Here is a 26002-nt window from a genome sequence, read left to right as displayed (position 1 = left end):
GATTCTCAATGTGAAAATGCACAGTAAATATATAGGAATGCATTCACTAATTTTAATTAATTGAACCATATTTTATAGTGATAACAAAATTAATTATAACAAAAATGCATATTAAAATGAAGCAAAATGACCCACAGATGTGTTAATGTTGAAAGTTATTAAAAATAACTAGCATGTTTTTCAACTTTTTAGGAAATAAGTTCCCAATTTCCACATATGTGGACATCATGTTTATCAGCGCGGTGATGCATGAAAAATTCATGATTTTTTAAAGCGGCATATCAAACGAAACCACTCTTTACAACCATTCTGGTTTCAATGAAAAAACGTAAAGAGGTTTCATACCAGAGGCACATTTGTTTGGCGCTGCACCCGTAGAAGCACACGCCATGCTGCTGTGTCATGTGATGCGGCACTCTAGAAGTTTAACACTTAAATGACAGTGTATATAGAGTGTTGTGAATAGTACTCAGTTGTTTTTAATGAATTTAAATTGTGTGTTGTTTATAGCAAAGCCAAAATACAATGTCCACACATGTGGACGTGGGGTCGCATGAGGTTAATGCATTTTAATGCCATTTCTAGTTGACATTAAGGCCATAACTAAGATTAAATCAGTAGTAGTATCATTAAAGAAAGAAATTAATCTTCACATTTAGGATTAGTTAAGTCTTCAATTACATTTCAACCTAATTTTATTGCATTATATCAGTTATCATTATATTGCTTTATTTCCATTGCTTCTACTTGATTTAGTAAGCTTTTAACATTTTATCCTCTTTATTCCAATCTGTCCCTTTTGCTTCAGATATTTAACAGCTTTTCATTTGGCATTTGTTGTCTTTTGTCTTAGCACTGAAAGAGTGTTGAGCGAGTGTGTGTGAGTGTGTGTGTGTGTGTGTGTGGGTGTGCATAGGTGTGAGAAACATACACTGTGCTTGGTATGTGCAACAGACCTAACGCTCTACAGCAGTGCAGTGAGAGTGAGATATGCTGTAAAAGAAAGATAGTGAGTGAAGAAGATAAGGAGAGGAAGAGAGAATGAGTGAGCATGCTTTACACAGACGTGGACGGCTGCCTGCTGTTCATTCCCCCAGAGCTGTAGCACAGATGATGCATCACTGCTGAGCTCACCAAAAAAACAGATCTAAAGAGGAGAGAAGAGTGGAAAGGAGAGTATACAGAGAGAGAAATACCAGAGCTGAAGCTTATTAGTGACACATTATTCTATGCTGTAGGGAATGAGTGAATGCCTATGTGTGATTGAGTGTAAGAAAGAAGGAAGACCTCAGAAGAGAGGAGAGATGTATGAACCGAGCTGTGGATTTATGCTTGAAGATGACACTACATCTTATCCAGACCTGACAACCCTCCGCCTTCACTCCTCCTTCCATCCCTCCTCTTCCTCTCCTCCCCCTTACAGCAGGCGGGTGTTTTGTGGCTGACCATGCGAGGAACCTCTCAGTGCTGCGGGAATCTCCTCTCCACCTACGGATAGATTCTGTGCTCGTTCCTTGGCTCACTGACCCTGGTGCAGTTTCTTCTGTTGCCTTTTTCCCACTTAGTCGCACGAGGGAGCAGCTTGCGGACCAAACAAAGGCAAAGCAACTTTTGCACTGTATAGATGACTCATTTGTCCTTGTGATCAATAATTGATGCACTTTCTGTGTTCCTGCTGTGACAGTATCTACAGAAGTGGACCAGGGAAGAAGGTTGGGACTGTGACCCCCACATGATCCCTCTGCAAGTCCTCTGTGTGATTTAGTCTGCAGCCTCTTCATCCTTCTCCTCTTCGCCTGCCAGCATGCAAGTCTCGATCGCTTGCACAGACCACAACCTCAAGGGTCGGAATGGGGACCATGGAAAACAGAACACAACCAGCCCCAACGTGGTGAACGCGGCACGGGCAAAGTTCCGCACGGTTGCCATCATCGCCAGGAGCTTTGGCTCGTTTACCCCCCGTCATCACATCTCCCTCAAAGAGTCCACTGGAAAGCTCACTGGCATGAAGTACCGGTATGTCTCTTTCCATCTCCATCACTCTCCTACACATTTACCACTTTCCTTCATCTTGATTCTTTTGTTTAGCACCGTTATCGTTATATCATTCCTTCACTACACCTCTGTTAAGTCTCATTCTCAAAGGATCCCTTCACCTGTGGATTTGTCTCTCAATGGAATGCTTTTGCTGCTCTAGAACTGACCTGAGATCAGCTCCAAGTGTCTCAGTAATGGTAGTAGTGTGAAGATCTGATGTGCTGAAGACACTTATGGTGGTTTAAGTGATAAATACAGGTACTTTTACTGCTGTTCATAGATCATTGTTAGACAAGTTATGGTGAGTGTGTTGTGTGTGTGTATTAGGTGTTGCCTATATTGTGGGGACCTTGTGTGCACGAGTACAATTTAGTTTTAGTTTAATAAACATTTTAAATAATGTATTTATGGAAATGTAAAACTACAGAAAGGTTTGGGCAACCTAGCCTCAAATAATCACATTACTATACCTAAATTGTTGCAATATAGAGGCACTACAACAGCAAATTTATTTCCTTTAACACAAATCACAAGTGAAACAGCAGATTAACAGTTTATAAAAACGTACTTTTCACTTACTTGCTCCTAACACAATGCTATCTTTTGACATCAAAACACTTTTACTATGGTGCAGGACTCAAGAATAACCAACTACATTTACAAACTTGTCCGTGTGCGCCAAATTATTTTGTAGCTCAGCTGATCGAGCATTGCATGTTTAATGCAGAGGACCTGGAAACGAGTCTTGGAGAGCTCGCAAGTTGACATATGAGCGGAAAATGTTTTGGAAGTACCACAAATAAAAAGCATTTTTCATGTCACATTTGCATCATTTAGGTTTAAGGTTTAGGCTAGGGAGGTAGGTTTTGGTGATTTAAAACTCGATTGAGTATTAACCTTAAAAACCTCATCTGTTTGGGTGGAAATTTTATTCGCTTTTAGCGCAACAAGGTGGAGATTTTAACTCTGAACTGCAATTTGTGTTAGAAGCCATTTTGCAATAAGTGTTACCAAAATCATGTAATTGTGTGATATCCATGTTATGATATCCAGCAGGTAGGTTTAAGGGTAGGGTATTAAAAATGTCATTATAGCAATATAAAAAATTAGAAGTCAAAGAAAGATCCACACCATGATAGAAAAACAAACATGTTTTGAATGTCAAACAAGCATGATATGTGGGTTTGACCCACTCTAGATCTCTGAGGATTCTCTTTGCTCTGTTCTGCCTCTATTAACTGAGTGTTGCTCTCTCTGTTAGCTCTGAGCTTCACAGGACAAAAAAAAAACATATTTGTTTGCTATTCGCTATTTATACTCTACGAAGGCCCATTCTCAGATTGATCATTCATTATGAGCAGACAATGCTCAGAATGTTGATTTTTGGGAGTGTATAATATAGACAATATAGATTTGTTTTAGTCTGTTTTGTTGTTTGAGTTAATGCAAAATTTGCAATGATTTCAGTCTCTCTACAGAACATCTTCTGTAACCTGGTGGGATACCGATGTGTGCATGTGTGGAGTGCATGTATGTTACCGTGCATTCAGACCAAAATTCGCTCTGGCTGCCCTGCCAACAACTGTATCGAAGATTTGTGGATGCTCTGATGTAGTTGAAATAGGCGGCAACGTTCATTCAAAATGCTTCGTTTTGTGAACTACATTTAAAGGGGCCGCAAAACATCCAGACATGTCGACTTCTGGCCGACCTATCACAAGTAGCTTGTATCCTCATGAAATCTTTTAAATGTGAAAGTAAAAAATCAATCTATGACAGAAATTAATTAAAATGATGGTTGTTTGTTACCAAAATAAACTAAATAATATTAATTTGTAATATAACTATGGTCCTGGTTGTTTGGTGCAATGGGTCAAATCAGTGTTTATTTATATCCCTGTAAGCAAACAGGGACAGATCGTATATTACGGGAAAACCCGCAATGGCAATAATTAGTTTCTCCTCCATTTTGTCTTCGGAACTAATGTTTGGTGGGAACCAAAGTTTACACTGTTGTGTTCTCTAGACTTCGCTAGAGCGGAGCACTTCTTTATTCCAATAGGTTGACGCAGAACCGCAACAAAGCTCCTTACCTTAATGTTGCCCGCACTTGAACTTTCCTTGACGCCCAAGACGCAACGGCCAGGGATGCGCCGCTTCTCGCCACCGAGAGACGCTGGCTGCCATAGATAATGAATGACTTCTGGTCGATTTGACGCTCTCGACGCCTCTGGTCTGAACGCACCATTAGTGTGCACAAGTGTCTGTTTTAATTGCAACAGTGTAAGCATATCTAAATGCAAATGTGTAGTTGTTTGTATCTAGAGCACATAATTGTCTCTCACCTGATGTCCTGAATCAGCACTTCACGCATATAGCTGTATAGACCGTTCAGCACGATCATTCTTGTAATTTGCATGAACAGTACAGCAGTGAAAACATCCTTTTTAAGATTCATCTTAAAGACAACATGTCAACAACTTGATTTTATCCACTGGTAATTGATAGGGTTGTGTATCTGGTCTTGATAAAACCAGTATTTGGAAGGAAGGAGCTGAAAAATAAGCGGGCTTAATGACGGCTTAATGAAGTTGCTTAAGAATAAGAGCAAGTTGGGACCTGGGTTGCTCAGTGAGTAAAGACACTGACTACCACCCCTGGAGTCACGAGTTTGAATCCAGGGCATGCTGAGTGATTCCAGCCAGGTCTCCTAAGCAACTTAATTGGCCCGGTTGCTAGGGAGGGTAGAGTCACATGGGGTAACCTCCTTGTGGTCGCTATAATGTGGTTCGCTCTCGGTGGGGTGCTTGGTGAGTTGTGCATGGATGCCACTGAGAATAGTGTGAAGCCTCCACATGTGCAATGTCACCGCAGTAATGTGCTCAACAAGCCACATGATAAGATGTGTGGATTGTCTCAGACGAGGAGGCAACTGAGCTTTGTCCTCCTCCACCTGGATTGAGGCGAGTCACTACGCATTGGGAATTGGGGATTTCAAATTGGGGAGAAAAGGGGAGAAAAAAATTATAAATAAATACAAATTAAAAAAAGAGTAAGAGCAACATTTTTCATTTCTAATAATTTTTGACTTCTAATAACCAATACTTGGGTTCAGTAAGAGCAGGAATATGTATTAAGAAAGTAAATAGAGTTAATTTTGATTTCATTTTGACTTGTGCATTGTCATATACATTTAATGGCTTATATTTTCAACAGTAACATGATCCTTCCTCTGAAAGCACATGTTCAAACAGTCATTGAACAGCTAATAAGACATAATTAGACCATGCAGATCAAATGAGCTTGAATGAGTGAATGATTTAGTGTGCGTGTGTGTGCATGCGCGGTGAGATTGGTGGTGTGTATCTGACCGTACAGGCTTTAATGTCTTCTCTTTTGTTGTTATTTCTAATCCTCTTCAATTAGTCCACTGGGATTTTATGACCCTAGACCAACCCTGTCATTAAAGGCAATTTGGTTATTTTGTCTACTTGAATGTTTGACGGATAAATCAACTGAGTGCTTGGGTCCATTTTTCTATCCCGCACCCGAACACTCTTGCTGAATTTGACTGTTTTTTATGTTCACCTTCTCTCTGCCAACAGTGATTTTCTTCCTGACCACTCCTGTTCCTTCAGCCCTATATTTGTTTTCACATAGGGGAATATCCATACAAATAGACCAGTGTACACAAAGAATGTTTATTTTCCTGTTACTGCTTTTATCACATAATGTGTGACATGATGCCCATCTGACTTGCCTGAGATTTCTTAGCACTAAAATTACCATTTTCCAATCTGAGTTTCACATCCTTTGATGACGGTCCCTGTGTTCCAAGTGGGATAAATCATCTTCTGGAGGGCACTTAGATGGGAGAACAATCATGATATCCATGCTATTAGATCGCTTCAAAATGAATTTCCAAAAATAAAAATAAAAAAATAATTTCCAAATGAACATTATTTTAGAGCCCCACAACTTTTAGCCCTTCAAAGCTCTCAGAGTTGATGGTAAAGTCTTCGAAGAGAATAGGGAATAAGGATGATCCACTCTTTGCTCTGCCATTGTTCTAAAGCGCCGATGTCTACTTGCATGGGTAATCCCTCGCTGCAAGAACTCTAATCGGGTCCTGCAGGAGTTCCGTGGGAATGCTGACCTCTAAAATGAGGCCCCTTTTTGAAAATTTGTGTATACTAAGTAGTGTGAAAAGTTATTTTATTTTCATGAATGATCATCAGTGTCATTTCCGAGTACTAGGTTAATCGTGGCCATCCTAAGTAATTTCCAATCAATCGGACAAAGATAAAAATAATACACCTCTAAACGCCTACACTGAATAGGTTTCTTGAACACACTAGCATATCTGCTATTGTTCAGACATGCCATTGCCATGCCTATGCCAACTCATGCCATTGGTTGAGCCAATGTTACTACATCAGGCTGGATGGAATACTCAAATAACAGCCACGGTGCCACAAAAACACAGTGTTTACACTTTTCAAAGAAATTAACCTAATAATGGATAACTAAAGTTGTTTGTGCATATTAAGCTGGGATAGGAGAACGTTTTTATCATTATTATTGTTATTTATTAGCATTTTATCTTTTGTGAGATTCAAACCGGGTTTATATGAGCACAATTGCTCTTTGTACAGTATGTCAAAATAAATATTTATTTGTTTCTTCTATCCAAAATTTCTCTGAATCTCTACTGCAAAAGAGTACCTTTGTATAAAAGCACCTGTCCTACCCTTTTTCTCTCTCTCTTTCTCTCTCTGGGTTGATAGTGATCTCTGTCGTTGACAGTCTGTCAGGACAGCATTAAAAGTGCAGAGCGTACTGATGCAACATACAGTCTATGAGTGAAGAGCAGATAGAGGAGGATTGTGTTTCTAGAAGTTATACTTATAGCTCTGCTCGTCCATCATGACTTCATTGTACAATCCTGACAGGGAGCTGCTCTGGGGGAAGCTTTCTATGAGTGCTGTCATCACAAGCACACAGACATACATTCACACCAATGGTAAACATTGGACTGACATGGGCCAATACTCTAGAGGCTTCATTGTGGCTTTATGTTTAATGCTGCAATAGAAACCCTGGAGACCCATTAGAAGAGGCAGAATAACATCCAGTAATTTATTTTATTCTCATCACATTAACTTCTTTTAACCTGTCATTACCAATTTGTCACTGTATATGAACAGTGAGATAACATGGCACTGATCATTAAAAATACTGGATTAACAGCTAAAGCTGACACCCTTGATTGAGCTGACAACTTTTAGTAATACTCCAGTGAAATTGAGGAATGGTATCAAAGCCAGCTGTAGGAAGGTTAATTTAAATAGCATATAAAGGAGGAGAGGATGCAGCCTATGGTAACCCATCATATTTAGAAACCACCTCTCCCCTAAGCCTCATGAACTAATCACAGAACACAAAGCTTTAATAGGTTTTGAGGCAACAATATCACCTTTGAAAAGGATCCTGTATTCTGTAGCGTACTGTGAATGAAGAACAGGCAAACAGAGATGGAGAGAGAGAGTACTCATCCATTCTTAATTTAAATTGCCCCTAATGAAGCAAAGCTGTCGGAATAGTGAATAGAAAAATTAAAATTAGTCTTCTGGCACCAACATTCCATTTGTCATGGCTGACCTTTAGAGGGGTTTGAAGGGAAGAAATGGAGAACTTGTCTGTGCCCTGGACACTCCAGGCAGATTTCAGAGCTGGAGTTCATACTGAAAGGTCAAAGTGAACTGACTCAACCAAAGATGAGTTTCATCATTAAAGGAATAGTTCACCCCCCAATTTTCTTTTTTCATCGTTTACTTTTATTAACCCCCCTGTCATTACAACCCAGTGTTGTTGTTTTTTTTTTTTTATAGTGAAACGCTAAAGGAGAATATCCAAGCTTCTGTTTTATATACAACAAAAGTGAATAGTGATTAATACTGCCAAGCTTCAAAAGGGGGCAAAAATTTAACATCTGTGATAAAATGTTGTTCTATGTGCATGCACATGATCACCAATGGTGAAATGTTACTACAGATTTTGTCAACATTAAAATATGACTGAAATATGGTCTCCACAGACGAAGAAAGCATGGGCTGATGCTAAGCACGTGTGAAACCAGCAAAAAAATAATTGCCAAGCAGACTCTTTTTAAAGCTGGTTTTTATACTCTGGGAGAATCAAGTTAAAAATAAACTTGCCTCTAAAATGATATCCTTGTCCATTGTGAATATTCAGTGTAGCTGTGTACGAAGCACAGCCCAGACAGAGGCCACTAACAAACCAAGAAACTTTCTATTGGTCAACGCAGTGGATTCTCCTGTCAAAGTTCACCAAATTTGAACTCTTTGCCATTGGAAGTCCATCGAGTGAAATGAGGAATTTGCAGTGCAAAGGTAAATGTGACCATGCCTTAAAACTATGATCTGCCTGTAACAGATGGGTTTGGCTCAGCTGTGATCAGATTCATAGGGCTGGGAGGTTATTCCAAAAATAATTGAATAATCGATTCCAAGAATCAAAAGACGACAATGCTCAGGGAAATTAATCATCTTTTTGTCATTCATATTATCAATCATAAATAACTTGTAAAAGTACGCTTTGTATTGCGCTGTTTATTGTAAGATTTCTCTTTGCCTCCCTTTTTTTCTTAATAATCGAGAAAAAGCATCTGTTTCCCGATGCACGCAGCATTTTCGTATATAATCATGTGTGTTTTACCACAATACGTTTTACTATACTTAGAAATATATAAGTGTAGCTCCATTATACAATCATATAGATATTTTAGATCTACTAACCCAACCCCATTTTTAAACCTAACCAATTTTCAACCATCTAAAAGACATACTGTAACAATAACACAAAAACATTATAATGGTATTCAAAACCAAACAGTAACTTTGTGTGAGGAACAGAGTGAAATTAAAGGTTTTAATAGCTCAAAATCTTCCCCTTCCATGAAGGCAGTGACATAGGAGCTTTAAAATACCGGTCACACTCACTCAAAAGATACATTTGAACTGAACTGTCTACACACCTCTAGACTCTCCGCCAGCTTTTGCAGTACCTGATCATGCTGCCACCTGTACGCAGTCTTGCACCAATGTGCTGCAGATTTGCTCTTTAGGGCAACACAGAGGGGACAACTCTCCATGCCATACCACAGAGACAAAGTTCCAAGGCTCGTAAGAGTATTATGGGTGGATCTTATTAGGAAATTTAGCCTGGCCTGGGGTATCTTCCACAGGCCAGCCCATCCTAAAATTCTTATCTGATATACCCTCACATACCGTCCAATGTCCTTGCTGCTGCTGGCTGACTTCTCTAATCATATACCACTCCTCTTCCATCCTAGATACTTCTATCACTACCATTTCTTTTCTCTGTATTTTAGAGGCTGCTGACCACAGTTTGGGAGCCATCCCTCTGTCCAAGGCCTGCTCTTCCTTATTGGGTTCTTCCAATAATCTCTTGTTGCTTCAGTCTTAAAACCGCCCTGTTTACAACCTCCTCTACCTTCCAAGTGTTGCCTGTTTGAACCTGGTCTTGACTAACTCTCACAGCCTGTTCTGTTGACTCCGTTAGTTCTAAGAATAGCCTGCTCTTCTCCTGCTTGTAGCCCAGGGTGATGGACTTTAGTGGCAGATGTAAGGCATCTCTTCCAAACAATGCTACATCTGAAAGACAATGTGGCAAGCTAAGTCACTTACTGATGTAACTGTTGGCCTTGGTGTGCATCTATCCTGCCACTGCATATTATGTCACCATGACAAAAATATAGCCAAACATACAGTATCATTTCACAGTGATAAAATTCTGATGCCCTTCGCACCAGTGTATTGATGCAAAAGGTTTCTCCAGATAGCGCTTTCCAGTTGCTTTGGAAACGGGTGCATAAGTCTGCATTTGGCGTCCACATGTTGGCATATGGGGCTCTTGCACAAGTAGCAGTATTTGATGCTTTGGGTGTAAGACGAGTTGGTTTAATATATTTTTTATGTTGCATTATACAGTATGTTTTCAGGTTAAGGTTAGGGTTAGACTTTGGTCTACTTTATGTGTAAGAACAATGCGTTATGTACAATGCCCGACAGGCTCTTAATTGCTTGTATGCTACATTAGCTACCAATTTCTTTGTCGATTATCAAAATAAAGGTTTCTGATCATGTGCGCTCACATACAGATTTTGTTATATGCTTTTTCACTTAGTCAACATTGCCCCATACTTCAACTCTCTCTCTCTCTCTCTCTCTCTCTCTCTCTCTCTCTCTCTCTCTCTCTGTATCTGTAATTCAGCACAAACTTGTGTCAATTGGGTCTTATTTTCTGCATGAGAGCTCAGAGTCACCTGACCTCCCACTGCAACACTAAGGCTAAGAAAGAGGCGCCAAATCAAGCATCCATACCCACACCAAGAGCCAAGCTGATGAATAAATAATTAAATGCATAATGCACACTCGCATAGAAACACTGAATAACTATAAGAAATTTTATAGAAGAAAATTTATAAAACAAATTTATCTGACCATAATTACAGTTTGTTATATATATTAGACATAAATGCAGTTGTGCATATAGGCTTTTAGCCAAGTGTGAAGTCGAAAAATTAGCTCAAACATCCGTTAGCATCCGTTGTCTTGGAAAAACAAGCATTCCCCACTTTCCCCATTTCCACATGATACTTTTGTTACAGTAAATCCCAAACTGGCAACATTTTATTTTCCTTCTTAAAAATTAACAGCTCTACAATTAACAGCAGAGAATGTGAGTGATGAGCTGACATATATTTGTAGACTTCTTAATAGCCACTGCACATTTCTTCCCCCTCTGTGGTGTTTTGAGACATGGAGAGTTTTACATAAAATGAAAGACCGATGGGAACTGAAGCTGGTATGATAATGAGAACGGATGCTGATGTGTTTGAGACTCAGAATGAGTGAAGTTTTGTTAGCTGATGGCACTGCCAGTGTAATTCTCTGTGTTTATCCTAAATACTGACTGAGACAATAATCAGTCAAGCAGAGATTAAGAAAATTATAAATCTCCCATAACTGCAACATAACAGTTTTGCTATATTGATTTGTGTTGTCCTCTTGTGCATGTAAGGCAAGGCAAGGCAAGGCAAGTTTATTTATATAGCACATTTCATACACAATGGTAATTCAAAGTGCTTTACATAGAAGAGATTAAAATAAGAATAATAAAAAATAAGAATAATTGAATGAGTGAAGGCTGTAGTAGGCCTACAGAGCTGCTACACACAGTTTTGGGGAGTAACGGAATACATGTAACGGGATTACATATATAAAATACAAAATATAAGTAACTGTATTCCACTACAGTTACAATTTAAATAATTGGTAATTAGAATACAGTTACATTCAAATAGTATTTTGATTACTGAAGAGATTACTTTGCATTTTATTGTCATTTGTTTAATTTAATATTTAGTCCTTTCAGATGGAAAACAGTTATACATATAATTTATGCGATCTAAAGTGCATTTGAACAGCAGTGAAACACTTTCTTATGATGTGTTACATTCATACGAGCAGACAGAGAAGTAAGTTTGGAGCAGAAGCAATAGAAATAAACCTTGTTTAAATTGTCATCTTTACTCTAAGCTAAAATGCTCGTTCTAGCCATTTTACATGCACGTGTTACCAGACACGATCATATTTTTTATCAAGAAAATTCAGGTTGGATCTTAATTTCTTTTTTCTACTAAGACCTTTGATATTAGGGCAAAAATCTTATACTTGATATTAATTTTTGTATTGTTTTCCTGTAAAAAATTTTAAAAATTCTAAAAACAAGCTCAATTAGATTTATCTTGTTTTAGAAACAACACTGCATAAGATATTTAGGTTTTTCAGATTATGTATTTTTAACATGCATTTTGTTTTACTGTACTATCAGAGTTTTTATAGTACAAACAAGTGAAAAAAATCTGTCAGTGCTGAAGAAGTAATCCAAAGTATTTAGAATACGTTACTGACCTTGAGTAATCTAATGGAATACGTTACAAATTACATTTTACAGAATGTATTCTGGAATCTGTAGTGGAATACAAAAGTAACCCTCTCAACCCTGGCTACACACTTCATACACTTAAGTGAGCGGAACTGGCTGCCGATAAATGGAAGATCCAAAAGGAGGGGGATAATTTGTTGACAGTCATTTATAAAAAAAAGTGTTAATGAAGAAAATCTTGTTGTTTGTTGGCCTACAATGGCCCTGCAGCTAAAACCTTAAATTAGCCAGAGCATTTTTGATGACAACATTTAGACTTTGAGGCATTTGCTTTGTAATTAACAGATTTAGTTACACAGTATTTCATCCATCAACATAGAAATCTGTCTTCATGGTAGACTTCTGCTGGTGCAAACATAAGTCATCTTAAATGAATGATCATATTCTTTGGATTATGCTCTCAGCAAGAATTTCCTACTTTAAAATGTTGGATTTTTATTTTATTTTTTTTCACAACCAAATTAAGCCAGATTGTGGGTTTTGACTCTTGACTTGTGCAAAATATACTTGAAATTACTTAAAATTGTATACATGAACCTAAATACATGTTTGAAAAATTTAATGAATTTCCATAGGTAATTTTCAGGCAGCAGTCTGGAGGGTTATCTCACACGTCTGCAATTGTGTGATTAACTAGAAATCAAACTTTTGCAGTTACTATGTTTTTGATTTTCAGCTTTATTCATTATAAAAAAAAATATTCAGCTTCACTAAATAGTAATTTAAACTCAATTTAACTCAAATGTTTTAATGAGATAAAATCCATTTAGATTACAAGACTTTAATTTAAAGAAAAGGGTTCTTGTATTACATTCTGTTTTTGTCAATACTTTCAGTTCTTCATGTATCGATGGAGTTGCTCAGGGAATGTCATTCCTTACAGAATGCAAGGATGTAATATATAGAATTAAGATTGCTAAATGTTTGTAATTTTAAGAATGTTTTTCTCTTCCATTCTGTTGATGTAACTTGATGTCTAAACTGCACTGCTTCTGTAACTCATTCAGTATTTACTCTTTGTGCTAATCTGAAATCCAATAATCTTACACTTGTCCAAATTATGTGTAAATATAATATCCTATTTTTCTCAGTTTTTATCAAAAGAAGTTTGTGCTTGTGTTTCTTTTAATAGGAACAGTACGGTTTGTTCCTTATGTCCTCAGTCATATCTGAGGTCATGATTCTCTAGCATATAGGGTGGTCAGCTGCCATTGCCTGTCTAGAAATGAGAATTAATTTAAAGCTATGAATCGTGACAGGATGCAGCCTGTTGTGTGATGGACATGTCTCTCACACCTCCTCGAAGTGATGGTGGGCTGTCACGTTCATCTCCTTATAGTGCTGCCTGCCGCTCTTCGTTATCTGCCCATTTGCTGCCGTCCTTAAACAAGGTTTTCTGTGGTTCATTCCTTCACCCTAATGGGAAATTCCAGTCGTGTTAGATTAAACTGATGCGTTATGATGTTGCATTTGCATTATTGAAAATGTGACTTTATATTTTAATGTAAACATGATATTTACATTTACATTTATGCATTTGGCAGACGCTTTTATCTTACAACTTATAGTGCCCTTATTACAGGGACAATCCCCCTGTAGCAACCTTGAGTTAAGTACCTTGCTCAAGGTCACAATGGTGGTGGCTGTGGGGATCGAACCAACAACCTTATGCTTACCAGTTAAGTGCTTTAGCCCACCACTCCATGACGAAAGTGAACTGTAAGGAATTAAATGATTCTGATTTCACGGAACGATTCTGATTCCTTAAAGATTCTATCGATGATTCTATCAGTACTTTTAAGGAAGTTATCCTTCATCAAAATTGGCACTAATATACAAAAGTAACATATTAAACAAAAGCAATTGGCTATTATTTTTGGTATCTTGAATTTAAATAAAATTTGAAAATTTAAATTTTTTTTCCCTGGTCATATGAGTCGGACAGGTCTTGCTTTGATGTTGCATTGTGCTCACAACTCATCTAGAACATAATTTTGTTTTGCCACTGTACTTTCAGAAGCTGTGCAACACCACTGCTAAATATTGATGGAGGAAATACTGTCAAAAGTATTTTGTATTTGTATTTTGTATTTTTTTTATTTTGTATTATTTGTGCCATCACTTTTGCTTCAGTAACTCCCAAGCTGGAAAGATTTCATTTTTCTTCCTAAAATAAAAAAAACCTAGCAGCTCTTCTGGGAGAATGTGAGTGATGAGCTGAAGTTTGCTGACTTCCTAATAGCCACTGAACACTTCTTCCCTCTTTTTTTTATTTGTAATTATAATTTTGTTTTATATTTAAGACATGTAAGAGAGAGTTTGACATTAATTCAAAGACCTATGGGAACTGAAGCTGGTATGATAATAAGAATAGATGCTAAAGTGTTTTCGAGGCTCAGGATGAGTGAAGTTCTGATGGCATCTCACATTTAGTGAAATTAGAGTTCAAACATACAAATGCATTGTTTAGTTAACCTTCAGGAAATGTAAATTTTCACCCAAAGATAAGCTAATGAAGTCTTCCAAGGAGAGAAAAAATGGTAAATGAGCCTGAATAGAGATCACATGGATCAGAATGTCCATTGCTTAGTGCTTTTACTTTGGTTGGTGTTTTGAAAACTTCTATTTTTTTAGCCCCCCCCGTGTCTATTAAACGTTACATAAACTGTTTCTAATTTGATATTTAGCCTTTATATTTATATTTCACATTATACTATAAAGAGGTAAAAACACTACACAGAGAGAGAGACTGTACATCACAGTATGGCATCTAAGTAATTTAAAATGTGCATGCCTTTCTGATCAAAGAGTGGATCAACTAGAGTTCAGCCTTCATGCTCACTGTAAGCACACAAAGATGAAAAGTAATAAAATCCTCTAGACACTCTTTACCATTGGGCATGCTTGAAGCCATTATAGAGATAGGAATTTGCTAGTAAGTCTTCCTTCTTGAATAAACATTTGTATATCAAGAAAACATAAGAAATTGCCTTGACCCACCATGAACAGGAAATGGAAAGAAATGTATCAGATTTGTCCACCCAGTGCCCGCTCAGGAAATGGTACCATAATAAGTAGGCAAAACTTTTATTTTTATTAAATTTTTTTCCAGAGTAAGAATCGCTAGATTCTAGTGCTAGATCTAAGTGCAGCATTATGCTTTAATTCATAAGCGTAAAGTCAATGAACATGGCCGTGAAGTTTTATTTTCGTTCAAGAATGTTCTAAGTCTAGGCGCAAATGGGTTTAGTGGAATTTCGTGTGCAACACTCTAATGGGATGGTTCAAGGGCAATTTCAGTCCAAGGTTCTTCTCTGGTTATTGCACCATCAGCATCCTATTGTATAGTCCATTCCCTGTCAAACATTGATGAACATTGAAGAAAATAAATATTTCTATGAAAGTGACATGATCCTTTTCTATGCATAGAAAATGTGATTCTCGTCGGAATTTGGATGTATGTTCCGTTAAATTATAGAGAATGTAAGTATTATGAATGATTTTCATCTACTGACACACAAATTATAGCTAGTATTATCAGTGATTGTATTGGCACGCACTATAGCAATCTATATTATTTACTTGCTACCAACATGAATCTTTAAAGTAGTTTTTGATATGAACTAGAAAATACCTCAATCAGTGGAAAAGTGTGTTTTCTTCAGACAAAATGCAATAAGTACTTGCTTTTGTATTATTGTCATGGCAACTCCAATGATTGTGTGTGGAAATCAGCAAGCCATTCAAAAAGCATTTCTCTCTCCACTCTCTCTCCCACCTGTGGAGGTGGTGGTGGTTGTGTTTTAAAAGACATTGTGCCAACTTGGTCTCAGAATCTGATTTTGTACCTACATGCTATACCTACATTTTTGCTAATTGAATTCTATATGGCTTGTTTTATGTATCATAACTTTTCTGGTGAAATGAACACTAGAGGCCCTTAAACAACAATGACTTTTATTCCTTTTCACCCAAATGACATGTAAAACAGCAAAGTATCAGTCTATACACATCTACTTTTCGGGCCGTTCCTCATACAATGCTTTCTTATGACGTCAAAGCACATTTACTGCAGTGCATTAGGAGATACATTTAAAATTTGCATTACCTTAATTTTAGGGCTGTCAATCGATTAAAATGTTTAATTGAATTATTTAAATTACATGCCAATGAATTCAATTAATCAAATATAGGAATATTTGTAGAGAAACCCCCCAAAATAATTATAATTCGATATAATGAACATTATAAAATACATTATCAATACAATTCAAATAATTAATAAATAAATACAATGTTTTACATTATTACAAATAAGCATTGATAGGACATTACAAAAAGTGTCATTAGAAGGCAATAAATTGTTGATTTCCATATCATTGAAAAAACCCTATCATTGGCCTGCAGTCCACAGCAATCCATTTTACTGTTGAATTCATCAAACTGTCCGAGATTTATTAAAAGTAATTAATTTCAAGCTAGCCCATGTTTGGTTTTGTTGTCTACAGCTGCGCGTTGCCTATACAGCTTGTGTTTTGGCCCCCTGCTTAAAACTGGGGGCACTTCAAGCTTACGGTACAGGAACGATATGGTTTTTTCACACGTTATTTTGATATAATTAATTGCATTGAATAAAGATGTTAAATCAGCAGCCCTGATTAATATACATTTTTAATATGCATTTATTTTTTCAAGAGATCAGGCTGGTCTGTGCGGAGAATAAAAGAGAGACTGCATCTGATTCTTCCTAAACCCATGTCTGTTTAAGAATGTATGAATAAATGTCATAGACATACAGAGCACATGCCATATAAATGAGATGGCAAATGAGATTATTTAAGTTTATCAAATGTTCTGATCAGTTGCTACTTTGGTTTTGCAATGGAGCAACACTTGTTTCCCAAACCAGAATGCAGATTGTTCATAAGGTACATATATATATATATATACACTCACCTAAAGGATTATTAGGAACACCATACTAATACTGTGTTTGACCCCCTTTCGCCTTCAGAACTGCCTTAATTCTACGTGGCATTGATTCAACAAGGTGCTGAAAGCATTCTTTAGAAATGTTGGCCCATATTGATAGGATAGCATCTTGCAGTTGATGGAGATTTGTGGGATGCACATCCAGGGCACGAAGCTCCCATTCCACCACATCCCAAAGATGCTCTATTGGGTTGAGATCTGGTGACTGTGGGGGCCATTTTAGTACAGTGAACTCATTGTCATGTTCAAGAAACCAATTTGAAATGATTCGAGCTTTGTGACATGGTGCATTATCCTGCTGGAAGTAGCCATCAGAGGATGGGTACATGGTGGCCATAAAGGGATGGACATGGTCAGAAACAATGCTTAGGTAGGCCGTGGCATTTAAACGATGCCCAATTGACACTAAGGGGCCTAAAGTGTGCCAAGAAAACATCCCCCATACCATTACACCACCACCACCAGCCTGCACAGTGGTAACAAGGCATGATGGATCCATGTTCTCATTCTGTTTACGCCAAATTCTGACTCTACCATCTGAATGTCTCAACAGAAATCGAGACACATCAGACCAGGCAACATATTTCCAGTCTTCAACTGTCCAATTTTGGTGAGCTCTTGCAAATTGTAGCCTCTTTTTCCTATTTATAGTGGAGATGAGTGCTACCCGGTGGGGTCTTCTGCTGTTGTAGCCCATCCGCCTCAAGGTTGTGCGTGTTGTGGCTTCACAAATGCGTTGCTACATACCTCGGTTGTAACGAGTGGTTATTTCAGGCAAAGTTGCTCTTCTATCAGCTTGAATCAGTCGGCCCATTCTCTAGTAGGACTGCCGCATACTGGATGTTTTTCCCTTTTCACACCATTCTTTGTAAACCCTAGAAATGGTTGTGTGTGAAAATCCCAGTAACTGAGCAGATTGTGAAATAATCAGACCGGCCCGTCTGGCACCAACAACCATGCCACGCTCAAAATTGCTTAAATCACCTTTCTTTCCCATTCTGACATTCAGTTTGGAGTTCAGGAGATTGTCTTGACCAGGACCACACCCCTAAATGCATTGAAGCAACTGCCATGTGATTGGTTGATTAGATAATTGCATTAATGAGAAATTGAACAGGTGTTCCTAATAATCCTTTAGGTGAGTGTATGTATATATGTATATATATGTATATATATATATATATATGTGTGTGAGTATGTGTGTGTGTGTGTGTGTGTGTGTACTATCCTGCAGAAAATAAGTTATGTGACCATTTTAACAGAAATTGAAAAATAACATTAAAATGAATAATTATGCATTAAACTGAGCTGGTGTGAAAGGTGAAAAAAGCGTTTTGTTTTTAAACTCCAGCCTGTCTGACATGCTAATGTTAAATAATAGTTTTGACTTGAATAAAACAGTTTAGCCAAATTTAGATGTTCCCACTTGAAGCATTTTTTTTTCAGTGTAACTACACTATTTTGGCTGTAACTAGGGTAACTAGACCCTATATGCTTCAATAAATTGTGCTTGTTGATATGTAATCGATGGCCTTAAATTAGAATGTAGATAAAATATGTGTGATTGCATTCTATTTAGAATCCCAGTAGACTAGAGTCATGATTCACAACTGTAATGAGTTGGTGAATATCGCTGACTGTGTAGATGAATATTGCTAACCTGTATGTCCCAGACTCAGAGCTCAAGTAAGCGTTTTGCATTCAACTTCATTTATTATAGACTACAGTATTTCCAGAACCATATTGGGGCAAATTTGGTGTTAATGCAATAAAGACATTTCTCCAGAAACATTTATTGTGGACCCAAAGCTGGATTAAAACACACTGAATCTGTCTAGAGTTTCAGTGTGTCTTTCGCCATACCTCTGTAATAAACACCTGGACCGCTGTTGTCATTATGCTGCAGGGTTTTTAATAATTTCACTCTCGGTGGTTGCTGATATCAGTTCTAAGTGTCTATTCAGCACCACTGCATTCATCTCAATACGCAGAAACAACACACTGGTAAATAATGCAGGGAGAATTATAGTTTTTTATTTATTTATCTGTTTATTTATTTATTTATTTTTCTGTCTAACACTCCCAAGACAAATGAGATTTGTCAAGCCGTTAGACTTCAGGCTCTGTTCTGCCCATCAAAAGCACATGCTCAACAGCAAACACACAAGTCGAGGCATTTTACATGGAGACTAAATTACAAAGCAAGAATATGTTTAATCATTCAAATGAGCACAGCCAACATAGATGCAAACATGCATTCATAACCAGGTCATTCTTCGTGAAATGACAGAATCATACTCATTAAGGCCAGTATCTCACTTGCTGACTGGAAGCAGAGGATATCACATCTGCCGAGTGGTTTTGCTGAAGTCTCGCCCTCTTCCTTCTGAGGTCTGTCACATGCACCAATTATAAACTAAAGGGGCGATAGACTAAGCGACTGCCTATGACTTTTCTCTCTGATTCCCAGTCATGTGAAGCTCACTAAATAAAGAACAGAAGCATCACTTGAACTTAAAAAATTGTAATAGACTGAATTATGATGCTAGTCATGACATAACATTACACTTTGAATGTGTATGACTGTTACCTTGCCGGTAAAGGCATACAGTATGTTCATACCCCAAACATAGGCATGGCTATACAATCACCATAGAAAACAATAAGCATTTGTGACATGTGCCTTTATATTTGCTGAGGGAAAAAAAAGCTCTGCTCAAATCTGATTTTTTTTGTAAGCTTGTTCACATGATGTTTTAAATGTAGCTCAAATCAGGTACTGGTCTGCACAGCTGAAGTTCCTAAACTGACTTGCATACGTATAACATAAAGATCTTCTTGATGGTAATGTAGTGCTTATCAGTAAAGTGATTTGCAGTCCTGGTGGAATTTAAATGTAATCAAAAGCTCATAAAATTGAAGGGCAGCAGGAAAAAATGGCACTGGCATTATATGTAAGATTATTTAAGAAGAGTCACTCAGATAGCAGATAGCATTAATAATGATTTTAGATTTGCATTGACTTGAATTTGCTAACTCTGTCTGGTATCTTTGCACAAGCATATTTGACATCTATTCCAAAACGAATCGCTGAACTGAACTCTTGAAGCAAATAATTTTGTTTTCTTAATTTCAGATTTTGTGGAAAATGTGTTTTTAACATTGTAATCCTTGGTGTTGTGCTTACTATAGTTTATCCACACCCAAACTCACCCAACTACCATAAGAAACTACTATAAGTTTGTCCTCGAAATACCAGAGTCTTACAATCTCTGGTTGAATCCATTATGGAAATGTGGACCTTCATGCATAAGTTTAATATACTCAATATTCAATGTTTAGAAGTACTTAGAGAGCTCATCTATTGACTTGATTTAACTGGATGTAGGTAGTAATTACTGTAATTATTTTGATGAACGATCTTAAAATCACTCTCTCTGCATATAGGGAATAAGGAATGTCTTGTAAGTGTTCTACTGACACAATATATCTCACATTTCTTTACTTAACATTAAACATTATGGAGTGTTTATCTTCTGTCCTTCCCCATAGGTGGCTGCCATTCTATGGTCCAAGGCTGACAAGATCTATTATTTAGCTTCACAGGGTTCATACATTTCCCCTCTTACTCCTACTACTGATTTATTGAGCTTTTCCTCCTCACCCCATCCATACCATCATATTCTCCAAGTGCGCAAATAATAAAGGGCAGAAATTCTGCTAGTACTCATTATTTTTCCCTTCCTCCCACTTGACGAATCATAGTGTGTATGTGTGTGTGTTTGAGGATATTATACTTTTGGAGCCGTGTAGCCTGTCACACTAGAATGGGCTTTTCAACAGATTCAATATGCTATCAAATGTTTTTTTTTTTATGTTTTATTTTTATTTTTTTGCCTGAAGTTAAAAGCAACTCAAATGGGAATATTGAAGTGTGTACGAAGTACATTGCAAAATGAATAGCTTGAACTGTCATAGAATTTTCTCTGCTCCTGTGAATACATGCATATTTCCTACACTTGTGTCCTAAACACTATGACAAGCAACTGCAATGCCTTCAGAATTAAACCGGCTGTCAATTAAAAAAAAAAAAAAAAAAAAAACATTTTTCTCTATGATGAATTGTAATGTGACATCTTCAGATTGAAAGGCCTTAGTTTGTATAAGTAATGCTCCAATAAAATCATTTGTTTTCCATTTGCAAATTGACTTGGTAATGAGCAGCATTGATTTTCCTTCTTGGCTAAATGGGATACGAAAGGGAATCAAACCAGGAACTGACAGATTATGACACTGGACAATATCAAACAGCCTTGGGGTTTATACAGGTGATTGGTTCTCTCATCAAGGGGCTTACTGTGAACCACAGTTTTATAATAGCAAATTTACACAAGCCATGTCATGGTAAAAAAATAGAATCGGCATTCACATGATTTACTGCCATCTTCACTTAGTCTCTTTTATTCAGACTGACTCAACACAAGACAGGGCTTTGTCAGACTTTAGCAGAACAGACTGACAGTATGCAAACACAATGACTTTGTTCAGAAATGATCAGATTAGACAGCGTTCAACTGAGTGTTTCTTTTATGCTTCTTATTTGACACCATAACAAATTAGAGACATCGGAAAGAGGATGCAGAATCATGAAAAATAGCTAGCCTGCCTTAGTGTATTTATTTCAATGCATTAGTGACAAAATATCGAAAATATGAAGTGGCACCTACAAATGCTAGATTTAACTTAAATTGTCTGAGCCATTTTTGCAATTTCTATTAACAAAATGATCCCAAGCTCAATTTTAGATTCTGTATGAAGTCAGTTTGCATATTGTTCAAACAGGGGTTACAATTTTCTTTAAAATAATTGCCACTTGGTTTGATCTTCTGTTATCTAATGCAATGATATTAAAGGGATTGTTCACCAAAAAAATTTAATTCTCTTTTCATTTACTCAACCTCATGTTGGTCCTTACAATGCAATTAAATGGTGACCAGAATTCACAAGGTCCAAAAATGACTTAAAGGAGGCAAAAAAGTAATCCATAGGACTCCAGTGGTTAAATCTATATCTTCTGAAGCAATATGATAGGTGTGGGTGAGAAACGGATCAATATTTATTTCCTTTTTTTTTTTTTACTATCAATTTGCACCTTTGACCAGCCCCAACTAATGGTCAAAGGTGCAAATTGTGAAAGTGAGTCACTTCACACCAGAAGGTGGAATTAAATGTGAAAGTGTGGATTTACAGTTAAAAATTACCTTGATCTGTTGATCTGTTTCTCACCCACTCCTATAATGTCACTTCCGAAAATTTAACCACTGGAGTCTAATGGATTACTTTTATACTGCCATTCTGTCCTTCAAAGTTCTGGTCACCATTCACTTGCATTGTGAGGACCAACAGAGCAGAAATATTCTTTTCAAAATCTTTAATTGTTTTTCTGCAGAAGAAAGAAAATCAAAATAACATACTTCAGCTATAAGTATCCAAATGCTTTTTGAAATCACTCTGTATTCTTTGTCCTGTGTCCAAAGGAGCTGACATATGCTCCTGAATTTAACTTTCTATACTTTACATTTTGCTCTCTGTCGCCCTGTTTTTTAAAGCTATTTTTGCTTGTCTATTTTATTTGTTCATTCTTTAGATGAAAAACATGCTGATTTTAAACATGTTTGGCATGGCCTGATTACCATTTCCCCCCTCTGACACCTTTTCTGTGGTTTCTCAGTCATCATCTTATAGAGAGTTTTGGGAACATCAGCTGAGAGCAAACACAAACACACTCCATGCATTTAAAGAATGGTTCGTTCTGCAGAAAGTCATATCTCTCTTTAGTCAAAGGAACAGCTATTCAATTTCCCCACATCTTGAAATGATTCTTTTAGCCAATTTCTGTTTTCCAACATTTTGTGAGCTGCCTAAAAAGACAACTTTTTGAGGCATCATAGACATGCGCCTGCCACAATGCTGTTTCAAGTAGTTTAAAATTATTAATTATATATGCCAGGAACTTCAAGTGCCTCAAACCTTATGCTTTCCCTTGAAACACAGTTACAGAATGAACTCTTGAAAGTCTGTAGAGTTCTTGCAGGAACAAAGAGTACATTTCTCAAAGAACTGAAAGGGTGGCTAGAGGTTCTTCAGATGGTTCCGCCAGTGTGGCATCTGAGGAACCCTAAATGGTGACTGGAGAATCTTTACATTTTGTCTAGTTGTTTTTAGGCAATTTACTGTAACTTTGCTACCTTAATTAAGATTCTAAGGAAGCATCAGATATATTCTTTTGGAGAAGGCAAAAAAATAGAATTTTACCCAATATATGTATGCAGAGTATTTTATGCTTAAATGCTTGAGCTACAGTTTGTGGTCTTAAATAAATTCAGGTAGAAACTGTGGAGAGGGTCCACAGCTACAGCATACAACATTAATCTCAATTAAACTCAATTTACATACCCTGTTTGTCACAGTATGTGCCAGGAATAACCCAATTGCAGACAGTCAGCTCTTTAAAAATTCTGACAACCATTATGCCATATTGTGAGACCATTTCTGATCTATTTGTATGTTTTACATTGGCAGTCTGTGATTAGCACTAAGGTCTCTCTGCAAATCACATGACGTTGTCTTATAAGGAGATGCCACTGGCTCAGAAACAACATCTGTCATACCATTTAAAATATTATCATTCCAGATTTGTATGATTAGTGGTCCTTGCAATAATCCTCTTTTAGAGCTCTTACTATATTCAGCTTGGACTTACTGTCCTGTTCACTTGTAGAGAAGAGCATTGTTTCTGATGGAGGGCATCATCAATCACACTTTTAAGACTATCACATTCTGCTGCTGAACTCCTAATTGTCCTGCAGAGAGCCTGAGGTGTGGCCTCATTGAGAACATTCAAAGCCCCTCTGAAAAAGGGACATCAGTGCAAACTTTGTCCAATGTGACAGACATTTAAAAACATGGGCCATCTTAAAGGGATAGTTCATCCAAAAATGAAAATTTTCGAACCATTTACTCACCCTTATGCCATCCTAGATGTGTGTGACTTTCTTTATTCTGCTAAACACATATAATTTTTTTTAGAAGAATATCTCAGCTCTGTAGGTCCGTACAATGCAAGTGAATGGTGCCCAAAGCTTTGAAGCTCCAAAAAGTATATAAAAGGCAGCCTAAAAGTAATTTATAAGACTCCAATGATTTAATCCATGTTTTTTTAATCAATCTAATCCATTTTGGCTGAGAACAGAACAAAACTTTATTTTATTTTTCACTATAAAACTCGTCATTGCGGTCTCTGACTTACAAGCGTCATTTTTGCATCAGTGTGTTGCATCACAAGTGTTGGATGATAGCATGTTTGGTTAGCTGCGGGAGAGATTCGGGTTCCCGTTGCGCATTAAAACTAGGAAGAAATCACTTTTGCATTGTGCAATTCTGAGGTTCCACTTTTCCTCTAAGATTACATTTTTACTCCACTGATGGTTAGGTTAAGTGTTGGGGTTTGGGGGGTGAAGTTATTAAAATATCCAGTTCTCTTTACTGTATTACATAAATTACAACTAAAAACAACTCAGTTTACAACTCACATTTGGCGCCCCTCTGTGGCCATTTCACCACGTAAATTAAGCTCACAAAAAAACTTCCCGCCCAAACACTGGGGTCAGTGATTTGAATTTCGGCATCCACAGACCGACTTAAGCTCATGAAATGTCATCCTACTACTATGTGAAGTAATGCTGGTTTTGCATTTGCACAGTTGCGTATTTTTAATCGCATGGTGCAGGACATTCAGGGAGGTACATTTACCGAATGATGCCGGTTTTCATATCACCATTACTTACTTAGGATATTATGTGATTATGTGATTATAATCGATCAATTGATGATTTTAGGAAGACATGCAAATCTATTGGTTTGCGTTAAGTGAAAGGAGGAAGAAAGGGGAAATGAGAAATGAATTTAATCACAAACAGTCTCATACATGTGAACGTGTCAAACTCATTTCTTGCTCTCTTTCCTTGAGCTGTTATACTTCCATTCAGTGTCATGTAATGATCAGTGTGTGATGTTTTAAACAGCTCACAGTGGCCTCACTCACTCAAACGCCCACACAAGGTGCTGAAGTCTCGCCGGAAGCTAACACTAAGCAGATGCTTGAATCCACACTAATGCAAGTGTTTTTTGTTTGTCCTCTGCCCACTCGCACTAATGTTGCTTGGCGACCCTCTTTCACTTTCTCCGTACTGTTCAGAGTGTAATTATTGTGTGCACTATTGTGTGCAATTTCACATTAGTGTGTGTCATTGAGTGTGTTTGCCTGCGTGTGAGAGTTTGATGAGTACATGTGCGTATGTGTTTGTATGTGAGCAGGGGCGCGTCCACGATTTTTTGCCAGGGAAGCCAAAGGGGTGGGGGGTCGGTGGTATGGTCAATGAATGTAGAAAGGAAGTCCCACCTTACAGACAATCCCCTTTCTACCAACTTGAGAACAAATTAGCTAAACATGCTGTGAAAAGTTTTTTTTTTTTTTTTTTTGCATAATCTAAAGGTAAAGATGCACAATTTGACAGTTTTGGCAGGTTTTAATGCTGTTTTGAAATATGTTCTTTGATTTTAATCTTAACCAACCATTTTGGAGATTTCGGTCTTTCTCCATTCAAGTAGATAGGAGCTGCACTTGTATGGTGCTTGTTTACATATAAAATAGCATTCCAAAGAAAAAATACTGATGTGTCAGGGTAGACTCCATCTTTTTCATCATCACTAATTATGGTTTGCAAATACCCGGATGAGCAGTATGTTATGTGAATGTGCAGTGTTGCAGAGAAATATCAGACCACTACATGCCATTGACCAATCACATTTGAGTATTCCAGAGAGCTGTGTAATAAGCAGAGATAAATATCAATAATTT

General features: G+C 37.3%; 1 protein-coding gene across 2 annotated transcripts in view; it reads left to right on the top strand.

Moving 5' to 3' along the window:
• Window positions 1-26002, top strand: part of LOC127622837 (voltage-gated potassium channel subunit beta-1-like) — a 116451-nt gene that overhangs the window by 38951 nt on the left and 51498 nt on the right. Inside the window, exon 2 of one of the 2 annotated variants that reach the window (XM_052096943.1) lies at window positions 1685-2016. The exons of the other annotated variant lie outside the window; for it this stretch is intronic. Coding sequence (XP_051952903.1) covers window positions 1805-2016 — 212 coding nt within the window. The 5' untranslated portion in view covers window positions 1685-1804. The remainder of the gene's footprint in view (window positions 1-1684; window positions 2017-26002) is intronic. 2 annotated transcript variants of the gene reach the window in all.

This window comes from Xyrauchen texanus, chromosome 29 (assembly GCF_025860055.1).
Source record: "Xyrauchen texanus isolate HMW12.3.18 chromosome 29, RBS_HiC_50CHRs, whole genome shotgun sequence".
Taxonomy (NCBI): Eukaryota; Metazoa; Chordata; class Actinopteri; order Cypriniformes; family Catostomidae; genus Xyrauchen; species Xyrauchen texanus.
The sequence above is the reverse complement of the archived record's forward strand: the minus strand, read 5'-3'. Positions and strand labels throughout refer to the sequence as shown.